Source organism: Hippopotamus amphibius, chromosome 5 (genome assembly GCF_030028045.1).
Source record: "Hippopotamus amphibius kiboko isolate mHipAmp2 chromosome 5, mHipAmp2.hap2, whole genome shotgun sequence".
Taxonomy (NCBI): Eukaryota; Metazoa; Chordata; class Mammalia; order Artiodactyla; family Hippopotamidae; genus Hippopotamus; species Hippopotamus amphibius.
Window position 1 is genome coordinate 55,350,275 of NC_080190.1, and position 24,414 is coordinate 55,374,688.

Below are 24,414 nucleotides of genomic sequence, written 5' to 3' on the forward strand. Positions count from 1 at the left end.
CCATGTAGTTATAGAGGCAATAATAACAGTTAAGATAAATAATAATGATAATACTAGATAACATTTACCAAGCTTTCACCATGTGTCAAGCGCAAACTACTCTGAATGGATTATTTTATTTAATCCTAACAATAGTTATCTGCATTAGAGACAATTAATATTTTATTTTATAAAGAAGAAAACCAGAACCCATCAACGTTAAGCAACTTGTCCCCTGTCAACCTATTAGTAAGACTTTGAATGAATGAGTGGATGAAAAAAACATTTTTATGTCTTGTAGACAGCACATTCTTTGGAGGCTATAATTCAATTTAAATAAATGCAGTTTTCTAGACTATAAGTTTATTGATGGTAGGATCCATAATTATTATTGTTTGTATCCACAGCATGATGTATTTTATATGTGCTTAATTACTTACAGTAAAAGTGAGTGAATGAATAAAAAAGATAGATTATTTCAGCTGTGTATTTGACCCCACTTTTTAAAAATTAATTAATTAATTAATTAATTTTATTGGTTGTGTTGAGTCTTTGTTGCTGCACACGGGCTTTCTCTAGTGGCGAGCAGGGGCTACTCTTCAGTGTGGTGCACAGGCTCCTCATTGTGGTGGCCTCTCTTGCTGTGGAGCATGGGCTCTAGGTGCATGGGCTTCAGTAGTTGTGTCACATGGGCTCAATAGTTGTGGCTCATGGGTTCCAGAGCGCAGGCTCAATAGTCATGGTGCACAGGCTTAGTTGCTCCGTGGCATGTGGTATCTTCCTGGGGCAGGGATCGAACTCATGTCCCCTGCATTGGCAGGCGGATTCTTAACCATTGTGCCACCTAGGAAGTCCCTGACCCCACTTTTGAATGGCTTACAGGGACAGCCTGCTCTGTACTGAGGGTTGTTTTCTTCTTCTAACCAGGGTGCCTGCAGGATTCTTCTACAGATAAAGAAACTAAGGCTCAATTACACTGTGATTCACCCAAGGCCATACTGCTAAGAGCAAGTGGTCACAGGATTCGAATCAAGATCTTTTAACTCCTAATTCAGAGCATCTTTCCTTACATCCTTCCATCTAGTAGTGGTCACACTGCACACTTTTCCACATACATGAAATCAGAAAAAGCAAGAGGGCAGAACATGAGTCTCTTCAGGAAACTTCCCATTGATACTCTTCAAGGAAACCTTCTGCATGTGCTTAGCCAACTCCTGCCTGGGCTCCCAGGCTCAACACTGGTTCTTGGAGACTCCCCCAAGTTTCCCTCTCCCTCACTATGCCACACATGGCAAAGGAGCACCATTCTGCCCTGGGCTGACTGGTTTGAAAGCTGGGTAAGTGACGACTCAATCATCTTCCTGGTACACAAGGAAGGAGACCAATCATGCTGATGAGTTAGTTAATGATGTAAACCATTCTGAAGTGGGTTCTGTGAACGGGTTCACTGCCTGGTGCTCTCTATGGCTAGAACCACATGTCATGGCAAATTTACTTTTTGGATTTGCAAAGTGATTATTCCTGATGAGTTGGGGTACACAAGCCCAGTTTGGAGTGATAGAAAGTCTAAAAACTCCTAACATATTTTTTGCTAGCCTTCCTCTGAACCATATCCTGACAGGCTCCTGGCATCTTAGTGGGCACTCTGAGAGCACGGCCTGGTCTCTAAGATCCAAAGAAACTAAAGTATGAATGTAAGACAGTACTGTTAAAGTAACCTGGTTAAAATCAAGATAGAGTCGCTCATGCTAAGTCTCATATCAGCAAACCGAGACTTAACTAAGTTTCTATGCTTGACTATCCCAGAAAAGAAAGCCTTAGGTTAACCAACCAGGGCTCGCCTGCTCAACACAAGTTACCTGCCTTTCTTTTGCTCCATATAAGTAGTGTAACCTTGCTTTAACCAATAAGCAAACGCCCAGTTTAACTTCCTTGTTCTTGCTTGCTTTGGTCTTTAAGAATCTCTCATCTTATACAGCTCTTCAGAGCTCCTTTCTATCTGCTGGATTGGATGCTGCCTGATTCATGAATTGCTGAGTAAAAGTCTACTAGATCAGTAAACTGCAGAAAATTTTCTTTTAATGGTTTATATAGACTATAGCAAGAAGTTAGCCTCCATCTCCCCATGGGGAAGAGCAGATGACTCTGAGAGTATAAGCTGTATAAGCCCCATGCCAAACTCGAGGCTTACAGACTTATCACCACCCTCCAGCCCTGGGGATACTGGGTATTAGATGCTGATGTAGAAGGGAAGGCACAGTGAGGACTGGAAATGGCTGCCACTGGCTGTGTGTGAGGAAAAGGACCCTCACTGTAGATGGGTGTCTTCTCCACAATGAACCATTCTTTGATGTTGCTCTTAACCCATTCTCTGGGGTGGCTCTCAGGCTTCCGTTGGCCAGTGATGAGATTAGGATCTTGCTGATAACTCAGGTTGGCATGGGCACTAAAGTGGGGAGACCCAGGACAATATCTGCCTGAAATCTTGGCCAGCTCATGGTTCTTCAGTTCCATCTAGCTCTGCTTCAAGGCTAGAGATGGTACCTGACTTGGGTGGGTACCAGAGATAAGGAAGAGAAAACAGGAGTCTACAGGTCGATCCTGTGTTTGTGAGGAAAATGGATTGGTTCTAAAGTGATCACATCAGAAATCATCAAGAAGATGATGGTGCTTCCTGGAAGTTGACAGTGGCTACCCATGTGTCGGCAGCAACAGGAGGCAGGGTACAGATCTAAGCTCTTCAGAAATTCTAGATTAGCTGGTCCTGGCTCCTTCACAGAAGGTCATGTCCCCTTGATCTTGACCAAAGTCTGTTCCTCCCACTCTCTTCCTTCTGAACCCCTCTTATTCATCCTTGTGATTGGAATGTGGCTTCTGTACACTTAGCCCATACAAGGTTTTGAGTAACCTGACAATGGGCCGTATCTTTTCACAAACTGACATCAAGCCATTGTGTAAGTTTGATTCCTTTGTGTATATAAGTCTTCCTGAGTAGAGCTGACTACAGGTTCTTTGTGAGTTTTTGGAATAACCGGTCTGAGGATCCAGCCTGGGGCCACAGTGAGAACACTGGTCCTGTCAGCCATTGAGTTTCTCACAGTGACATCCTATCTTTGTTTCCTTAAATGCATGTAATTTGAGATATTATTATTATTATAAATTAATTGACAAAGGTGCACATTTCTGATCAACTCTGCGTTGCCTGAAGGAGAACAAAACAGCAGAGACTTCTACCCCCTGTTCCTTGGGATTGTCATGCATTTAGAAAATGGACACAGAAGAAAAGAAGAAGGGAGAAAGAGAAGAAAAGGGAGGAGGAAAAGCAAAGGAAGGGTATTAGAGGGATGCTTATTTCCAGAGCAGAGTCATTCCAAGATATCATAAGCAGCAAATTAAACGATCCTTCAGCAAGAATTCTGACAAGGAAATTTCATTAGGGATTTAAATCTCTATGGAAGCTCAAGTTGCTGCATTAAGATATGAAAATTGTGCAAATATTGTTCCTTAGAATAATGTTTGCTGCAGGTCATTGAGTTTCAGTCAACAAAATTTAGAGTGATAAATGTCATATTGAAAATAACTAGAGGAAGGAGAGACCTAGGAAAGGAAGGAAAGAGCCCTGCAGTAGGGAGCTCAGGTCCTAAAGTCATTTAGATTGGAAGTTAGACTCCAGCATTAACTAGCTGTGTGACCTTGAGCAAGTTTAATATCTCCAAGGCCTAATTTCTTCATCTACAAAATGTGGTCAATTGCCAGTAACTCTGCTGTGCTATGATTGTGAGGGTTTAATGAGGTTATCCAAGTAAAGCCCTTTGGCCCAGTGCCTGACAGACGAAAACTCTAAACACAGATTAGTACTATTACGATGATGAACAAGGGAGTGGGCTGATGTTCACCTGGAACTGACGTCTTGCCAGTCATGGTGGTAGATGCCTATAGGTATTATTATTGGCATTATTCAGGTGAAAAGCCTGAGGTTCAGGGGCTTAATAAATCTGCCAAGGTTACAAAGGAATAAATGTTTCCATCAGAATCACGCCCATGCTCATGTGTCTACATGTTTTTCTCCCTCACTAGCCTTGGGGGCCTCAGAGCCTAAATCCTATTTGTACACTTTTGTACTCACAGTATCTGATTATAGATGGCCCTCGGTGGGTGCTCAGAAAATATTGGGGGAATGAATTAATGATTGCATAAGTAAATGGATGCGTACATGGATGAACAGGAGATAAATGCTTTTCCCATTTAAACTGTGTTTCAGGGACTCATGCGTAGCTTTCTCAATGTTTTGTTTCATTTTTTCAGTTTCAAGGTGTATGGTCAGGACACTCAAGATGGCTGTTCTCTGTACGTCCCCTGCTCGACCAGCGCCTGCTTCACCTATACCCTACTCACACGACTGACATTCTTATATACTTGCCCCAAGCCCCAAGCTAATGACTGCTCTCGCTTTAGATCAGAACATCTCCACTCTGATAGCTTATCGAAGGGGCGGTGAGGGGCAGGCTGCTCCTCTGCTGGTTTCCCTGGTAACCAAGGAGCCCACGTGAAGTCCATTCCCCCTATCATTGGTAACCCCCACCACCTCCAGCAAAGCCTCTCACCATGTCCTGCCCCCCATCTGCCACACACGGTGGGGTGTCACTCTAGGACCTTGCTTCAGACGTGTAAGCTCCCCCATCCGTTAAACCACTGCTGTCTCTGTTGCTGACTCTGGGCTCTTTCTTTGGTCTAGAAGCTGGGCAAGCACTGGGCTTGCAGGCCTGTGTAGTGCAGCCCAACACAGGCATTCTGGCATTCTGATTCACATAATGATGTGTCATTTTATAGAAAACAGGACAACAAGGAAAAAAATTCATATGCTTCTATAACCCCAATACTTAAAGTTCCCTTTTAGCATTTTAGTGTGTTTTTTTCCACCTTTGGACCAAAGGAAGTTCTTATTGCAATGTTGCATGAAAATAATTTTCTATCGTACTGTTTCACTTAATAGGACAATTTCATACAGCTCTTATTTTAATAATTTACTAAAACATGATCAATGTGTCATATGATATTCTACTTAAACATAATCTTGCTGTTTTTAGAATGTGTCTATTTTTTCACCATTATAAATATTGCTGCACTAAATATTTTTGTGTATGTGAAACCAAGGTTTTCAGGATTGGTGACTCTGATCATGGGATCTTTTTTTTTTTTTTTTTTTTTGTGAGGAGTGCACAGTCCTTATAGAGTCCTCATTCTCAAGTTTTGCAGTGATGGGCTATCATATTCAATTGAATGGCAAAGGTTTGCTTAGACCGTGTAAAGAAATATTATTTTACCCATTTTGCACCATATGCAAGTCGCGCCCCAGTATCCTGTATATATTCCACAGCTATATATGAAAAGAACAAGGAAGGAAGGAAGGAAAGGAGGGAGGGAGGGAGGGAGAGGGAGGGAGGAAGCATAAAGGGATGTAAGAAAATAATAAAGAGAAGAGAGGAAAGGGGACAATAAAAGGGAGGGAAAGGGAAAGGGGGAAAAAAACAAAGAGGGAAATTAACTACATTAAAGTGAATAAAAAGAGAAATAAAGAAAGAAATCAGCAAACCCATTCTTCTTTGTAAGCTCTCTAGTATTCCAAATAATATGTCTCTAGACACAACCATACCTTTTAGACATCAGCTTAGCAAGTGGCCAAAATCACAAGACAGAAAAAATACAACACACTCCAGTAACTGCCCCCTATCTGGGAAATTCCTAGAGACCAGAGCCTCCCATTTCAGAGAACTCAGATCAACCATGGCTAGCTTGGTTGCTGGCTTTTAGGCAACCACCACTTTTCTCCAGGAGAGCTAAATTCGCCAAGAAAATAGCAGTTAATGCTGTACCCTGGCAGCTTGCCTTTCCAAGATAAAAAAGAAGCAAATGGAATTCAACAAAATTTCCTTTTTTTAAAAAGATTACATTTACAAGAGGAAACGTACCTAAAAATTCAAGGGGGAAATGAAAATATGCATTTTGAAAAGGTGTTGAAGGGTGGCTAAATGTGTTCATTATGCAGCGACGTGCACACTCACAGATCGGTTGACCTCTGGCTGTTGTCAGTGCATGATATTTTGCTAAAGTTTATGCTACGCATGTTTGGTATTCAGAAAACCAAAACACTGCCTTTACGATTTGGAAATGTCTATCATTATCTTCACTGAACTAAACTGCTGATTCAATAAAAGTACCCTTTCCTTAGTGGTGATTCAATTGTAGCAGTCATTGAAAGAGCAGCTTATTTACAGATAAAGTAAAAATTTCAAATTTGACCATAATTGAGCATGTTCGTATAGAATATTACTTTTTACTCCATATAGAGACAGAAACTAATGAGTGGCAATGTTTCGTAGTGGCAAATTGTCTTCTTTCATGAATGGAAATAAAATGATTTTGTCATTGGTTCAGTAATCACTAATACTTGAATACTGTTGCTAAAAATGGGGTTTTGACGGTTGGTTTGAAAACCTCTTATATAATTTTACATCTATATTTCCTTACTTCAGAAAGGTAAAGGTTAATAGGTTTAATATTTTCACAAATTACCAACCAGAGGGTAAGAAGCAATATGACACTATATTTCCCATGACATTCTTTTGGATAAATAATAAGGTCTTTTGTATTTCTATATCCTTGCTTTCATAATGGAGTGGTAGTGGGGGAGACTGAAAGCGAAAGGTGTAGGATTTGCCGCAGTTCCCAGTGGAGGGAGTGGTGGAGCTGAATCTCAAAACCAGGGCCCATCCCTGGAGAAGACCTACACCTCGACAGAAATAGCAAACTGTGAACGTGAATGTCTGTCCCCAACTCCCACCCTTGGCAGCGTTCGGAGAAAGCAAAACTGAGATACAGCGCCAGCGAGTTAGCAACTGTGGCTCAGAGTTTTATATGGTGTTAGAGACAGAAGAAAAACGCTTGACCTACTTGGATCCGATAAGATGGAATCAGTTTTCGGCAGAAATTGATCACAACGGACTCCTTGGTAGCCTTCTTTGCACCTGAGAAAAGGGATAAACGACAAACATACGCATGTGGTTGTGAAAGGTTCGAGATTTCAGCGAGCAAAACAGCCACCGATTACATCACTGTGTGAACAGTACATTCATGCTTTTTGTATTGCTTGGTTCAGTCTTTTCCTATCATTGACAGGTGAATTTTAGAGTCTTATTTATGTCTGTGCAAAAAAACACCACCACTTTGCTTTTATAGTTTTAAAGGTAATATCTAATGAGCAAACTGAGTAGCAATTTAAGATGCCCCTCCTAGCAGTATGAATAATGGTTACCCTCATATTATAATTCTGCAGTTTTCTTTATGCAACACACTGGTCTCTGCAAGACTGCAAATGCCCTTTCAGAAAGCATCATATTGCAAGTGTAATTTTTCTAATAAAAAATCATTTTGTAACATAATTGATCAAATATTATCAGTAGATTTGGGCTACTGTTTATTTTCCTAGTGTTTTACTAGTTCATTCATTTGCTAATTTTACTTTTTTTTTTTTTTTTTTTACCTTAGTGATTCTTCCAGTCAGTGCCGCCTAACTGCTGGGCCAGAAATAACAGCATTTATTTCAGATCTGGCAAGATCTGAAAGGCATCTGTCTCTATGTACAAGGTCTCTGTGAATTCTCTCTAACCTCCCATTTTTCCTCTCCTCATTTTTCTCTTTTATATTCAGCAAACAGGTGCAAAGTGCCTACTTTCTGCAAGGCAGTGCACAAGGCAACTTTCCTAAGGTGGATACAATTTGGAAGCGGGGAATTCGCCTGAAAGCCCCTGCAATGAGGCATGTCGCCTCAGCCCCGCCAGTCCGCGGTTTTCACACAGCTCGCTCAATCAGGGCTGCGTGGCCGCCTTGCACAGCTTTGGTTCATCAGCTGGCAGTTCAAGGAACAAATACAGCTGAGGCCCCACAGGCCTGCCTCTCTGAACAGTCTCTGTAAACGTGGAGGTGGCATTAGTGTATCTGCTTGAAGCTTAATCTGTCATGCTCAAGTTAAGCAGGGAAGCATCCATTGTTGCTTGTGGGATGAATCTGTCCTACTTACTGAGGAGGAAATTGTGCTGCTGGCATAAAAATCAGATTTAAAAAAAAAATTTCTCTGGTTGTTAGAAATCTATGAAATCGACAAAAGAATTCAAAGAGATCATTCTGTCAGAGATGAGAGCCGTGGATTCTTTCTTTAGAATATGCTTTGTTTTCTCAGTGTAATAAACTATTAGATAAGGTCTATTGCAACTGGAGCCGTCACAGTGAAAGCACCTAGGTAATTGTTCTACCTTTCATTGTGAGCCAAACTGGAATACAGGTAATGGGGCAGGCTCTCTTTAGCACCTTTGTTTAAGCCTGGCACACTGGAGTGCATTTGGCAATCTTCCCTATAGGCTAAGAACAAAGACTACTGACATATGGACACCCCAAATACCCAACAGGCTATTGAGAGAATTTGTTTAAGCAGACACATATTTTCATAACCTTTTAAAAAATTCATGTATTGCACTTGAAATAAAGTAGGCATATCACTGGTTTGATAATGCTACAAAGTCAGAAAATACTTCAGACTGAAGCACATTTGTGATGAAAAAATAAATTCCTGTTTTCTGAAAGCTGCCCTAATGTTGTTACTTTGCCTTTATTCAGAATTACCTGAACCACAGTGTTTTAGTTTTCATTTTCCCGTAATGCTGAGTTAGGTGCTGGGTGTGTGCTATAGCATTCATTCACTTCTGAGGTTTTTATTTCCAACATATGTGGGAGATTTTAAGCACACTTCACTCTTTGTATCTTCATTTAATATGAAAATGGTATCCTAGGGAGATAGCTGCTTTTAAGGGGAAGTGCTTTTGTTTTCTTTTGCTTTTCATGGGGTCTTCTTCACTTAAAATGCATTATTCCGTTTGTGTGTGCTAAAGAAAATAAGGAAAGATGTTTGAAATTTTTCTAGTTGTCAACTGATTTTCCATGACTTTGAGCCCAACTCTGAAGCGTTGAGGCCTCATGGGGTATCAGGAAAATTGCACAGTGTGTGGCTTCATCCTGCCTTCATACCTGTGTGCTGTAGATAATAAAGTGTGATGATGTTGGAGCAGCCCGGCTCAAGCTAGGAAATCCGCCAAGGGCTGTGTGACTGGATATGCAGCAAGCCCTGCTCCTTTGTTAAGGTGGCCAAGTCCCTGCTAATTGGTGCTGGTTTTTAAGAATGACAAATTAAAATGTTCACTTAAAAATTATACACATCACCTTGATAAGTTCATATCCACCCAAATGTGAAGACAAAATGTGGCCAGCAGGTAAAGCCAATGAGGTGGACTGAATTTATGATACCATTAGACATACAGCAAAGGAAAAAATGTCTTAAGATGCACTTCTATTATATAGATTGAGTTTGGCAGACCTTCTGACAGTGTGATAAACAGCACATTTTTTGAGAAATATCATTGCATGTTTGTTTTGGTTTTTGTTAGCTGTGGGGGGATTATGAGACTGTTTACTTTTAAGACTTTTGCTTTCTGAGAGATACAGGTGTAACAACAAGAGAAATTCATATAAGGTTCTTTCTGTTTGTTCATCTTAATAAAGCATGACAGAATTAGTAAAATTTTAAAAGTACATGTGTAATCTTTAATGGTAAATACACATTTAAAAAAAAACACAAAGCTTGCCTTAACCAGGTTAATACTCTTTATTATTTTTCTACTCTGTATTGCTTCAAAGCTCCACTGAATTTATCCACTGCCTGTTCTCTGAATTTATTTATCCCTGAGAAGCCTTGGGTCATAGCAATTTTATTAAAAATACCAATGTTGCTGGTGGTTTTACAGGTAGTTTTGGTTCTACAACTAGATGGCCAAAGAGCAACTTAGAATAGGAAATACAGCCACGGTTGATAAACACTTGTGTAAAGAAAATGGGAGAAGCATTATCAACAGTGGAACAACCACAAAGTAAACTCAGTCTGCAAGAGCTATGAATTTTATTTTGAAAAAAAAAATTAGTCTTAAATTCTGAGAAACAGAACTAGAACAAGAAATTTTATGATTTGTATGGAAACGCAAAAGATCCCAAATAGCCAAAGCAATCTTGAGAAGGAAAGACGGAGTTGGTGGAATCAGGTTTCCTGACTTCAAACTATATTACAAGGCTACAGTGATCAAAACAGTATAGTGCTGGCACAAAAACAGAAATATAGATCAATGGAACAGGATAGAAAGCCCAGAGACAAACTATGGTCAACTAATCTATGACAAAGGAGGTAAGGATATACAAGGAGAAAAAGCAGCCTCTTCAATAAGTGGTGCTGGGAAAACTGGACAGCTACATGTAAAAGAATGAAATTAGAACACTCCCTAACACCATACACAAAAATAAACTCAACATGGATTAAAGACCTAAATGTAAGGTCAAACACTATAAAACTCCTAGAGGAAAAGAGAGGAAGAACACTCTTCGACGTAAATAAAAGCAAGATCTTTTTTTGATCTACCCCCTAGAGTAATGTAAATAAAAACAAAAATAAATAAGTGGGACCTCATGAAATATCAAACTTCTGCACAGCAAAGGAAACTATAAGTAAGACAAAAAGACAACCCTCAGAATGGGAGAAAATATTTGCAAATGAATCAACAGACAAAGGACTAATCTCCAAAATATATAAACAGTTCATGTAGCTCAATAGCAAAAAAAAAAACAAACAATCCAATCAAAAAATGGGCAGAAGACCTAAATAGGCATTTCTCCAAAGAAGACAAACGGATGGCCAAGAGGCACATGAAAAGCTGTTCAACAGCACTAATTATTAGGGAAATGCAAATCAAAACTACAATGAGGTATCACCTCACACTGGTGAGAATGGGCATCATCAGAAAATCTACAAACAGTAAATGCTGGAGAGGGTGTGGAGAAAAGGGAATGCTCTTGCACCATTGGTGGGAATATAAATGGATATAGCCACTATGGAGAGCGGTATGGAGGTACCTTGTAAAACTAAAAAAAAGGTACCATATGACCCAGCAATCCCACTCCTGGGCATATACCCAGAGAACACCATAATTCAAAAAGACACATGCACTCCAATGTTCATTGCAACACTATTTACAATAGCCAGGACATGGAAGCAACCTAAATATCCATCAACAGATGAATGGATAAAAATGATGTGGTACATATATACAACGGAATATTACTCAGCTGTAAAAAGCAATGAAACTGGGACATTTGTAGAGACATGAATGGACCTAGAGACTGTCATACAGAGTGAAGTGAGTCAGAAAGAGAAGAACAAATATCGTATATTAACACATATATGCGGAATATAGAAAAATGGTACAAATCAACCGATTTGCAAGGCAGAAATAGAGACACAGATGTAGAGGAGAAACATATGGACACCAAGCGAGGAAAGCTGGGGATGGGTGGGGATGGGGTGGGATGAACAGGGAGATTGGGATTGCCATATATACATTACCAATAAGAGAAAAATACCAAATTGTAAACTCTTAATATATGCAGTTTATTGTATGTTAAAAAAAAATTCTGAGATGAAGGACTTATCACTTCAGAAATCAGTAAGTTCTTGATCGTGTTGTGTGTTTTATTTCCAAATTTAAAAGGCAGTGGAGAAGGACATCACTGAGGAGACAATGTCCAAATGTCCAAAGCAGGGCAGGGTGCGTGAGGGGTTGTGGTAACCCTGAATAAGAGAAATTGGCCCCTGGCAATGACGTGGGGGACAGAAATTGGAGATTCTGAGCCCAGTTTAAGTGTCAGCAAAGTATCTCTCCTGGTGAGCCTTGGGGCCAATTCACAAACCAGGTCCTTTCTTTTCTACAGGGATAGGGCCAGTTGTACAGTTTCAAAAGCAGACCTCACTTTTTCTACTCCTCATCCCCTTCCCACTTGTTCAGCTGTACCTAAAATAACAAGCCACCCCTTCTATTCATTTTTCCCCTTCTACAGGGTCCCTGAAAAAAAAGCTCTGTTTTAGAGAAAAGTTTTAAAAGTCAACCCTTGGGCAAAAGAGGAGAATAATACTGGCAAAGATGAGATGATACAAAATGCATGATTGTCAGCTAGAAGCTAATACTTCATTTGTCTAGCGTGTTAAAGCAGAAGCAGTGAACCTAGCACTCAGCCTGGATGAGGAGGACTCCCAGGGAAGGGACTTTTTAAACAGTCAGCTCATTGGCTGATGTTCCCACAGAAAGGGCATCCTTTGGCCAGCTAAAAGTGGCTACCATGGCCATCAGCCCACACTGCTAACTTCAGTCCATGCCCATCACTTCTCTTACAATACTCACATGCCAGTTTATTTCTTTGAACTTATTTTCTAAATAGCAACATATTAGAGCTAATAATATTAATGATTTCGAGTGAAAATGAAAGAACTCTCACTTGTGACCAACAGCCTCCCTACATTTCCAGATTATTCTTCCACTTCTCCCGCTTCCTTCTGTTAGGAGAGCAAAGCAAAGCAAAGCAAAACAGAACAAAAACAAATAACACAAAAACTGTCCCATTGGGGGAACTGTTCTATCTGCCCTCTTAATCCTCATCTGTTGATTCCCTGGTCGTTTACTCATTAATGGAAGGTGTGATCATTGCTTCATGTCCTTCTTCTTCATTCCTACTGTGTCTTTGCTGTCACGGTCTCTGTTATCCACACAGATGGCTCAAGCCAACACATGGTCTCTTATCACATCTTCCTCAATTATATCATAAATAATAATTAACAATGTTGAGTTTATAGGCTTGCTTCTCCACTTAGTATCTGCATGGATGTACTTTTCACAAGCCTTTTAATATGCCTGTTTCCCACTTTAAACACAAATAAAATGGGAATGATACCAGGAAGAAGAAAAAATGAACAACCACGCATGATTGATATTACATACATGCATTTTGGCCATTTTTATGCCTCGGGACCTACTTTGCATATCTGCAGAGATTCATTTTACATAACTTACAGAGAGAAATGTATGAAGGTTAGAAAAATGTTCAAATGTTTGCTTCAATCCTGGTGTAGGGCCTGGCGTTTGTATACATTTTAGAGAAAGTATACATGCTTCCTTCTTGGAAACTAGATTTTAGATATAAAATTTAAACTAACAGAAATCAATTAGCTTCACAAGAGAAATGGTGGCAAACTGTATGGTTTGTTTCCTGACTGTACCAACTTTTATTCATAGACAAAAAATGGCAATTACTCTTTCATGTTACAGGAAAGTAGACACTTTGTCAGTGATATACAAGTCTGCCAATTTTAAGGGGCCTATTAAATGCTGATTTGATAAAAGAAAAATCCCTCCAGGTATTCTTCTTTATCTCCTGCCAATTCTCCTCAGCCTCAGTGTCAGTCTTTGGTTGGGGAAAACAGAAAAATTATCAGGCATTTTAAACCTTACATTGTAGAGGCAGGGTGATTTGGAGCACAGCCTGAATTTAAATCCAGAATCGGCTATTTACTAGCTGTTTAGTCTTCCTCTGCCTCCTTTTCTTCATCTGTAACATGGAGATAATAATAGTAGGTACCTTCTAGAATTATTATTAGGAATAAATAACACCTGTTGTTCGTGGTAAGTACTCAACACATGTTAGTTTTTTAAAAATATTCTTTGAATTTGGAATCATCATCCCAGCTTTTCAAGTGAGGAACGAAGGTTCCGAAAGGTTAAGCATCTTGTTCCAAAATCACATAGCCAGTGAGTATCTGAACTAGGTACAAACTCAACTGAGGTTGACTTTAAAGTCCTTGTTTGATCTGTGGCACTTTCTGACATTCTTCGTGGAAATTCAGTAGATACGTAAACCATTGTTCACCCAGCTATCTTTCCCAGGATTAGTATTTAAAACTATGGTGCAAATATCATGAACTGAAGCCATGATTTATGGTAAGAATTAAAGACCTAGATTTGTAAGTTATTATCCAATCTCAAAATGTTCTTAAAGCAAATCATGTTACAGAGGCTGATCACTGATTTAAAGGCAAACTTCCTACGTAAGATTTGTGTTAATTTAAAGGGTATTCACCAACAATGGAAGGGAAGGCTCTTTAGGAGTACCACTCTTAAAGAATGACATTTCTTGGTTGTGGACTGTCTTTGGTTTAAAAAACAACAACAACAAAAAAGAAACACAACAAACAAAAACACAGAGGATGCAGTTTCAGCAAGACCAGTGAATTGCACAGCATTGAAGAGATGGGGAATTCTGGAGCCAGAATCCCAAACTAGCTCTCTCTCTGAACGCAAAAGTATGCTGATGGGGAGGACCAGAAACTCTTCTAGCTAAGGATCTGCATTCTAGAGTTACAGGCTCAAAAATTATTCATAGTGCTAGAACAAATTCTCTTCGCTGCCACTCGCTGCTGAAGCTAAGATCTAGGTTTTGCTATGGAGAATATTGTGACACTGATTAAAGTGTAAGCTTTCCTTAGCTGAATTTAGAACTTAATTAAGTGTCTTATTTAAAAGGAGCACTAAATAAGACAGCAAGATCTTTAAGTTAACCAATTGGAGTTAAATTTACCTATAGCCTGGCTGTAGGTACAGTCTTTCTAAAATGCTTTGAACTACAAATGGAAGAATTTAGAATTGGATTATTTTAAATTGCAGAGCAACAGCTTCCTTCAAACTCATGAGGGTCCTCCAATGTGTTATCTCTAGCTTTGAAATATGTCACAAATTCCATGGCTGAGGCAACTGTTGCTTAGAAACGTCACTCATCTTACAACCATGATTATTCTTGCTAATGAAGTTATGCCTGCAACTTTCAGAAAATGCAAAAGTTTGAATTCAAAAGTAGATGGAAGCCAATTACTTCATCATGAGACTGATATGATTTCAGAAGTGAATTTGATAGCACCTGCTCAAATTCAGGAGGTGTGCCGCATTCAGTTAATATTTGAGCCCTAAAGACAAAAAGGAAAAGAATGATTTCAAGTCTGAGACATTAAAAAATATAAGAAAAATGTGTTTCCTCAAGGGCAAGTTCCTCTCAACCATGTGTAAACAGTAGGTACCTGGTCCTGCAGCCACCCATACACTTCATCAGTCAATTTTAGTACCAGGGAGACAGAACTTATTTACATTGTCCTCTTACTCCTATATATGGTACGCTCACTTTTGAACAATCAGTGGCTAAGGAGTTTTCATGTCAGTCTGAACAAGTATCCTGGCCTTTATAGAAATTTCTGTCCCTATTTAGTCAACAGCCTCACTTAGCCTTACTACCTCATTAACAAAATGAAAACACATAGCATGGCCTGAAGGTACCACACAGCTTAAAGTGCATGGCAATATTATCCAAAGCAGCTATGTGGGCTGAAAAAGCCATTCTATCTAATTTAGCTTTGATTTTTACTGCACCTAAAATAAAAAATAATCTCTTCTTAGGCTAAGAAGGTAAATTAAGAAGTAATCTATTGGCCCTCTTGCAGTTAGACTTCCTAATTTCAATATCACATTAGAGGTAGTAAAATAATAATTGCCTTTATCAAGAACAAAAGGGTTGGGTGTCATAATGACAAGTGGAGGATGGATGGAATTTTGCTTTATCAATTCAAATTGAGAAAATGTTATGTTATTAATTTTCTAGTATACACAAAATCCACCATGACAAATGGGAGATGCTAGTTTTCAAGGGAGGTAGCCTCTTATGGTGGAAAAGGAATGTCCTATGGATGCAGAATGACCCCTAATTCTGCCACTTAGAGGTATGACAGAGGTCAATGACTGACTTCTCTAAGGTCTCAGGTGCTCGTTTCTAAGTGGGGTTGTGAGTTGTGATTTAGTGTGTGCTCTGTGCACACTGCACACACACACACATAGACACACATTGCCCTTAATTCTTATATGTCTGTTTAATAATTGGAAAATTTAGGCAGATAATTTAGGTTCTAATGTTAAAGTCACTGGAGAGTCAGGCTCTCTTCCCCCACTTCCTTAGTTAATCCGAAGTTCCCATGACTGCCTTGGATAGTTTTCAGCCAACAATGGACCGGGATTTATTGTCCCATCTACTCCCTATGATTCCTCTCTATTATTTTCACCAAAGATGTCACTAAGGTTGTGAGATTAGCCAATCACGGACTTTCTCTGAGGCTTAAGGTTTAACTATTAGCAGATTCCTTCACTTTTCTCTCTCTACTTTCTTGAGATTAGAAGAGTCATTGACTCACATGTTCAGACTAGTCAGTGGAAGAAAAGGAACAACCATTTTTGCCAGCTCACAGTTCAACAAGAAATGTAAAACTGAGCCAGAGGAAAACATGCTTAAACTTACCATTTCAGTCAGCTTGGGCTGCCATAAAAACATATCATAGACTCGGTGCTTTAAACAACAGAAAATTATTTCCCCACAGTTCTGGAGACTAGAGGTCCGAGATCAAGGTGCCAGCAAGGTCGGTGTCCGGTGAGGGCTCTCCCCTTGGGTTGCAGATGGCTGCCTTCTGTTACTTCACACGCTGGAGAGAGACTGATGTGGTCTCCCACTCCAATCTCTCTCTTTCTCTTTTTCTAACGCCACCAATCCTATCAGAATAGGCCTCCATCTACATGGGTGGCATTTAACCTTAATTACCTCGTAAAGACCCTCTCTCCAGACAATCACACTGGAATTTAATGCTTGAACATATGCGTTTTCAGAAGACACAATTCAGTCCATAGCAGTTACTAAGCTGGGTAACATATCTATAGAATAGCAATGACCAGAATTTGGATTCTCCCATATTTAGGGTTTCCAGATAAAATACAGTTAACTCTGTAAACATATATACATTTTTTGCATCAGTGTGTCCCACATGTAATATTTGGGACATACTTATACTCAAAATGTGTTCATTATTTATCTGACTTTTAAATTTAACTGGATGTCCTGTATTTTATTCTGTACATCTGGCAATTGTACCTACATGAGAGTAAAAGCATGTGAATAGTCAGAGAAGTAAGAACCATCAACAGAAACACCTAGATTAAAGTTAACGTATAATAGTTTTGGTATCACTATATCTTGTTCTGATAAATTCAGCAATCTCTTGTTCAAGGATAAGGAGCCTGGGCACATTATGTTTATTTCTATCAAGCATGCAAGGGACATAATGAGCTCACAGAGTCTGGAGGAGGAGAATATGAATTTCAGTAGCTAGCTCTTAAATGGCCAAAGCACTGAAAGGCTACTTCCAGAATGCTGTAACATCAAATGAAGTAATGCTGTTTGTAAACGTGAGGTGCAGATTTGTGACTTGACCATGTGGATCACTAGCTACTACTTTGTATAAATTCTGGATAAACTGTAAGAGCATCCTGGCCAGGAGCCCAAGTAAGACCAAAGGAAGAAAGAGGACCCATTCTTCCTCCTTCATTCTGCAACTCACCTTACTTAGGATCATTTTAATACTGAGGCACTCACATGCTGTTGAATTTGAAAAGCAGTGAACACAGATATGGAACATAGGGCAATGATAACCTAAAATCAAAGACACAACATAAGAAGAGAGTCCTCTGGAGGACTGTGATGTCCTTTCTGGAATTCACAGCTCTCAGAAGGGGACAGTGAGAGAGTATGATATCAACAAGAGATCAAACAGACCAGCCTTGTTCCTTGCCTGGCTAGTGTGGGTGATTCCCTGAAGCAAAGCGGTACACAGCTTGATAAGGAAGAGTGAAAAGAAAATAAATCTGTGAGATAAATCTTATTTAAAAGGCGTTTTTATGATTGGCATTATAAAGGAGAGAAGGAGCTCATTAGCAAAACGAACTGATAAAACCACTCACAGCATGCTTCAAAAAGAAGTGGTAATAATTATTGCCTCTCTAAGAAAGGGGGCAAAACATCCACACAATGTCATTCACAAACCCGTTTGCAGACATCACAGAGCAAGCTGCAGAAAGTCCCACAGCTTTCAGATTTAATTAAGTGAAGAAAGCAAAAAAAGGACTCTTAGAGTTCACATGCCTGGATCATACAAAACTCTACATGAAACATGATTTTTTTTTAAAAGGCATTTTAGAAACCCCTAGAGTTTGCTGAACCCTCATTCAACAGCATAATTTTCCCTGTTTCTCCCAGAATATCGTACAATCCACTAACAGGGTGCAGCATTTCTGCCGGCTAAAGGAAGTGGGCAGCTTTGATCAGAATTCACAATAATATATCTCCCTTGTGCGATAAATGATTTACTGCTGAGGATAAATGGATATAATCTTTCATTATGTATGACATTCATCAGCAACAAGGAAGCTTTGGACTAAACGGAAAGTGATTTCATATTAAAAGCCTCATGTAACTCAGACTGAGATGAAAGTCAGGTCTTGCCTTGAAAAAAAAATGGCTCAGGCTTGTAGGTTTAAATGGATGCCCAATCAAATATGATCGTTACTGTAAGTTTCAAAATCCTGGTTAGGAGGAAACCAGGGAAATATGTGACTAGATCAACCTCAGTTTTGCACAAAAAAAGCCCCATTTCTTAACCATACTATACTACTTACCGAAATGTGTCATTAAGTCTAACTTTGAGAACTGAGAATAGTGATAGAACCAGGTAGGGAGGAGACAGTAGAGGTGGGGGGTTGTGTCAGTGACTTAAATTCCCATCATTATGGAAAGTCAATGCATCATAACCAAAGAAGATAAATAAAGAAATAGAGGCCTGATATGTTATTCAGAGATATGAAGTTAACTAACAACCAGGAAAAATGGCAAATGAAAATGGTTTAATAAGCCTGCCCATGTGTTTGGGGAGGGGTGCATGTTGGGGGAATGGAGGGTGGGGAATTAGTGCAAAAGGATAAGATCAAAGCTGGTGGCTTTTCATTATAAGCACATTTGTATTTTTTATTTATTAAAATATACATATATACACTTTGAAGACATTTAAGCAGAGCAAATCATTTAATTTTAAAAATGATTCAAATTCTTTGCTTCATTGACTCTATGACCCAGTTATAATATCACATCTTCATTTGATTTTCAATAATAATAATTCCCCAATACTGCAGCATATCTTAGAAACAAAAATGATATAACAAGAAAGACAATGTGAAGAGATGAGAAGGCAAGCCACAGCCTGGGAGAAATATTTGTAAAAGAAATATCTGATAAAGAACTGTTATCCAAAATATATAAAGAACTCTTAATATGCAATATAAGAAAACAGACAACCCAATTTAAAAACAGGCCAAAGACCTTAAGAGATACTTCACCAAAGAAGATATACAGATGGCAAATAAGCATATGAAAAGATGCTTCACATTGTATGTGATCAGGGAAATGCAAATTAAAACAACAATGAGATACTACTACACACCTATAAGAATGGCCAAAATCCAGAACACTGACAACACCAAATGCTGGCGAGGATATGGAACAACAGAAACTCTCATTCATTGCTGGTGGGACTGCAAAATTGCACAGCCACTTTGGAAGACAGTTTGGTAGTTTCTTACAAAACTATACATTCTTCTACCACACGATTCCACAATCATGTTCATTGGTATTTACCCAAAGGAGTTGAAAACTTATGTGCAAAGAACAACCTGCACACAGATGTTTATAGCAGCTTTATTCACAACTGCCACAACTTGGAAGTAACCAAGATGTCCTTCAATAGGTGATGGATAAATAAACCATGGTACATCCAGACAACGAAATGTTATTCAGTGCTAAAAAAAAGACATGAGCTATCAAGCCATAAAAACACATGAAGGAAATTTAAGTGCATGTTACTAAGTGAAAGAACTTAATCTGAAACGGTTACATATTGTATGATTCTAACTATATGACACTATGGAAAAGGCAAATACTTTGGAGACGAAAAAAATCAGTGGTTGCCAGGGATTGGGTAGGGGGTTTAAAAAATGAATAGGCAGAGCACAGAGGATCTTTAGGGCAGAAAAAATACTGTGCATGATGCCTTAATGACGAACATATGTCCTTATACATTTATCCAAACCCACAGAATGCACAACACCAAGAGTGAACCTTAATGTCAGTTATGGATACTGTATGATTATGATGCCTCAATGTAGGTTCATCAGTTGTAACAAATGTACCACTCTGATGGGGATATTGCTAATGGGGAAGGCTATGCATGTGTGGAGCAGGGAGTACATGGGAGATAGCTGTACCTTTACCTCAATTTTTCTATAAACCTGAATCTGCTCTAAAAATAAAGTCAATAAAACATATATATATATATAATCCAAATTAAGCCAGATGTAAATACACATTTTGAATTAAACTGAAATGTTTCCTGCAACTGTAGAATTGTGGAGTTAGAAGAAATCATAAACACCATTGGTTCCAACCACCTCATTTTGTAGAGGACAATATTATAAAACAAAGATGGGAGACTTGCCTAAGACATCAAAGGCATCTATCCCATAAGGGATAGAACAAGGATTAGAATTCACAGATTCTGTTTGTAAATCCAGGGCTTTTTCTGCTATTTCACATTTCCTCTTAAAAAGCAAAGACATTCCTAAGTCCATATTCTATCTCTGATGCCAAACTTCTCAGTCATTCCAGTGAAAGCATATATTTTGTTGGAGATCAGTCAGGATAGTTCAAGTGGCTAGAGCTCTGGTAACCAAGAAAGATCAAAAAGAGGTGGTGATATCCATGTCCCTTGTTTGGACATCCAACAGTGAAACATGCTCTAAACCTGAATGTCATATGGATATTGGGAAAAATAACACAATAGCAGGGGTAAGAATGGGTAAGCTAGAGAAGGCACATGCGGGGGAGTATTCTTTTTAACGGTGATATGGATAAGATTCTCGACCTTTCATTAAAACAAAGGAGAATGCAATCTGGTACAGGTAAGTGGACAAAAATTAAGTAACTACTCATAGTCAGAAAATTCAAAATAGAATTCAAAGGGATGTTATTTAACTGGAGTGTTTGGTAAGTTGAAAAAGAAACTCAGTAGGTGAGCAGGGACTTGAAATCAATAAAATATGATGATATTTTCTAAAAACGAGAGAGAGAGAGATTCAGTTAATCAAGTTATGGGTGATGTATTTGATATTCCTATATGTGTTTTACCTAGGAATACATCAAGGAGAAAATGCTAGCAGAAAGCACTTCTACATCTTGTAGTGTAAAGAGCAATCTAGGCTCCTTGAAGATCTCCTCTACCTAAAGCACAGTGCTGAGAGATTTACAAAGGTTAGTCAAAGTAATCCTCATGAAACTGATAAAAAGGAGATGGGGTTAACACTCTTTTATAGATGAGGAGATTGAAGTTTTAGAGAAATTAACTTCTGTGTCCCAGGACACATGGAAAGCATGTGTTAGAACTTGGATCAGACTTCAAGTTAAACCAACGCTAGAGATCATATTTATTTCTCTACTCCATGTTGTGACTATTCAGATTGTGTCATGTATATATTTAAAGTGCTCCACTTCATTAACTGCCTTTCGAGGAAGAGAGGACCTAGTGTTTTATATTTATTGTACATATAAAGATAAAAGTGAAACTAAGAGTTTAATGATTTGCCCACAGTTATATCATGGCATAATGTAATTAATTTGAAAAAGCCTAAAAGAAAAATAGTGATATTTAATATGGCTTTAGACTCCATAATATATTATCATATTCTAATCTCCCAATTCATATGCTCATTCAAAATTAAATATATTGAGAAAGAAAAAGTTGGTATATCTGAAAATAGAAACCTCTTTAAATATTTGAAACCAGGAAATTTAATAGACTATTGATCGACCAAGTGAAGAAAGGGTAAGAAGCAATAGGGCCACACAGGAATTGACAATAACATGAAATCACTCTCACCCCTAGGCTGAAGGGACAAAGTCTGAGTCCAGGAAACTAGGATAAATCCAGTGGGTCTATCAGACCAGAGCTGAAACCCTGAATGAACCTAGCTACTGCCGGAAATAAGCCAGGAAACAGAAAGCAGAGAGAGAGAGGAAAAAAAAAAAAAGGAAATAGAGTCCTGCCTTCCAATTTAGTGCATCCTATTGGCCAACTCTGTTCAGAAGCCATTGCTCAAGATAGCCTAAGAAATGTGGTTCTGAGATGGAGAACAGAACCAAAGAAGGGCAGAGTATGGATGTAAAGCAAAGAGATAACTGATTGGCTGAGTTGGTAATACACAGGGTACATACTCTATATAGCACACAGTTGGTGTACATCTACATATCCATATCTATATAGCATAAACACCCATGCAATTGAACACCAGCAGCAAAAGGCCCTTATCCCCAATCATTCTAGACAATAGAGATCTTACTAAATTTGTAAAAACTATACTATTAAGCTTTTGCATCAGTCTTCATTAGGAATCTTCCCTACTCCTTCTAATCCACACCCACCTCTACCACAAGCACTCACAGGTACCTCACTACACCTGCATGGACATAAACCCTCCTGTTCACCCCCTGCTCACAGTACCTTGAGGGGGAATAATTTATCCCTCTGGGCACCTATTTCCTCCTTTGCCAATAGGGCTAATCACCCTGGCCTGGTGCACAAAAGACAGCCATGCCTACTAATTTACTTAAAGCTCATAAACTCTTTTGAAGATGAAAAGCTCTAGTTTTCTCATTCTGTTCCTTGGCTTCAAATAAAAAGGCTACATTATATGAAGGTTTCTGGGGGATTTATTACCAGACCTCTATCTAAAAAAAGTTGCACCACAATTACAACTTTAATGACCTACTCTAAAACTTCCCAAGGCTACAACATAATTAGTCCATTTTATAATTAGTACTTTAAAAAAATCACTAGTCAGAAGTAAATAAGAAGTGACTGGGGCTCCTGGAAGTAATCTACATTATTTGATGTAAAAAAGGGAGAAGTCATATTTACCAAGTTCCTACAATGTTTTAGATTCTGTGCTAGACACTTTAGGTAATTACCTATATATTCCACCCAGGACTGTTACATCCCCATTGTTTTATTTGTGGTCTTAAAGGTGAAAAACAGACGTTTGTAATGACTAAGCCATTTTATCAAGCCACAATGCTAGAAAGGTTTGAAGTTGTAATTCACATCCAGGGCTTTTTGCCAGTGACTCTTCATTGCTGAACACTGGAAAGCTTGTAAATTATGGTTCCTGAGCCCAGTGCTGTCAACTCCTATATTAGAACCTTTAGTGTCAATAGTAACTTTTGCTACAAACAGGAAGTAGACGTTGAACAGTAAAAGAGAAATAATCAGAATCAAAAAGATTACTCTGTTCTTGATACAAAGAAACCACACCTAGAATAGGTTTACTTGAAGATAGCACCCTTTAATTGGGACATTGAAAATAAATTATTTAGAAGAACATGCTGATGAGTGGCAGAACTGGAGACAGTCTCCTTTGAGGGGAGGAAAGTGTGGTGTTGTCATCACATAGCAGATGAGTAGTTTGGGACACTGGGTTCAGTCTTGCTCTGGGAGGCCTTGATGTAGAGAATGACCTAATGGTGAGTGGGAGTGAAAGGGACTGAGATGTTGACTCCTATAAGGAAAGACTTTTAAACAAATCCCTACAGAAGTGGAACGTTACTGCAGAGCCCTGAGAACCACGTGGTTGAAAAATTCAGTGTTACTGTATACTCAAATTACTCAAAATCTGCTCTGTTTGGAGATTACGTAAGAGTTTTCTCTTATGCATAATTCAATATTTTTCTACAAACCAATGATATTGGATGAGTACACTGAAGAAGCAGCTGATGCCAAAACATTTGCTTATAGAGTATTCCATCTTTAACAATCGTGATCACTGTTCTATATGAGAAATTATTTACATAATACAGGCTCATGGTTTAGGATGAAGCATCAGATGGACCAAACTCTTTCTAGATGCAAAATTTACTTAATTTCAATATATCTCTATAATTTTTAAGGTATTATATTTCCCTTTATTTTTATTAGGATTTGGTTTTGAGTTTAGCCCACATTAACCAATGAAAGAACTAGTAAAAACTATGCATTTTCATATTCATAAATTTATTATCTTTGCTTAAATTGAAACCATTTTCCTCAATAAAGATCTTTTAAAAAATGTTCGCTTTAAAATTTCATAATTTGAGAATCTATATTATAGTGAGCAAAACATTTAAATTTCCTGTTATAGAGTGAGTTATTTGGAAGACCAGTCCACTAGCTGTTCTCTAAGGATCCTTTAAATTATATATGAACACCTTTGTAATCAGTGGTAATCAGTTTCCACTCTAATTTGCTTCCCATAATGTTATTAGACTTGGAATAACTACAACGTATTAGAATTTCTAGAGCCTGTGATTTCCTTTTAAGAGTTTTCCTCAATAATTTTAAATGACTTTCATGAAATGAATTACCTTCAATTTCATTTGGACAAAAAAAAAAGTTAATTTTACCGGGTGTCACTGAAGCTGACTTCAATGTTAGTTGTTATCAGCAGGACACATGGGGACCGCTGT

The 24,414-nt window shown here is 38.5% G+C and overlaps 1 protein-coding gene across 3 annotated transcripts in view; it reads right to left on the bottom strand.

The window, feature by feature from the left end:
* NRG3 (neuregulin 3) overlaps positions 1-24,414 on the bottom strand; it is a 1,075,402-nt gene that overhangs the window by 244,357 nt on the left and 806,631 nt on the right. For all 3 annotated transcript variants that reach the window (XM_057735391.1, XM_057735392.1, XM_057735388.1), the window contains exon 3: positions 6,931-7,004. In XM_057735391.1, the coding sequence (XP_057591374.1) occupies positions 6,931-7,004 (74 nt within the window). The remainder of the gene's footprint in view (positions 1-6,930; positions 7,005-24,414) is intronic.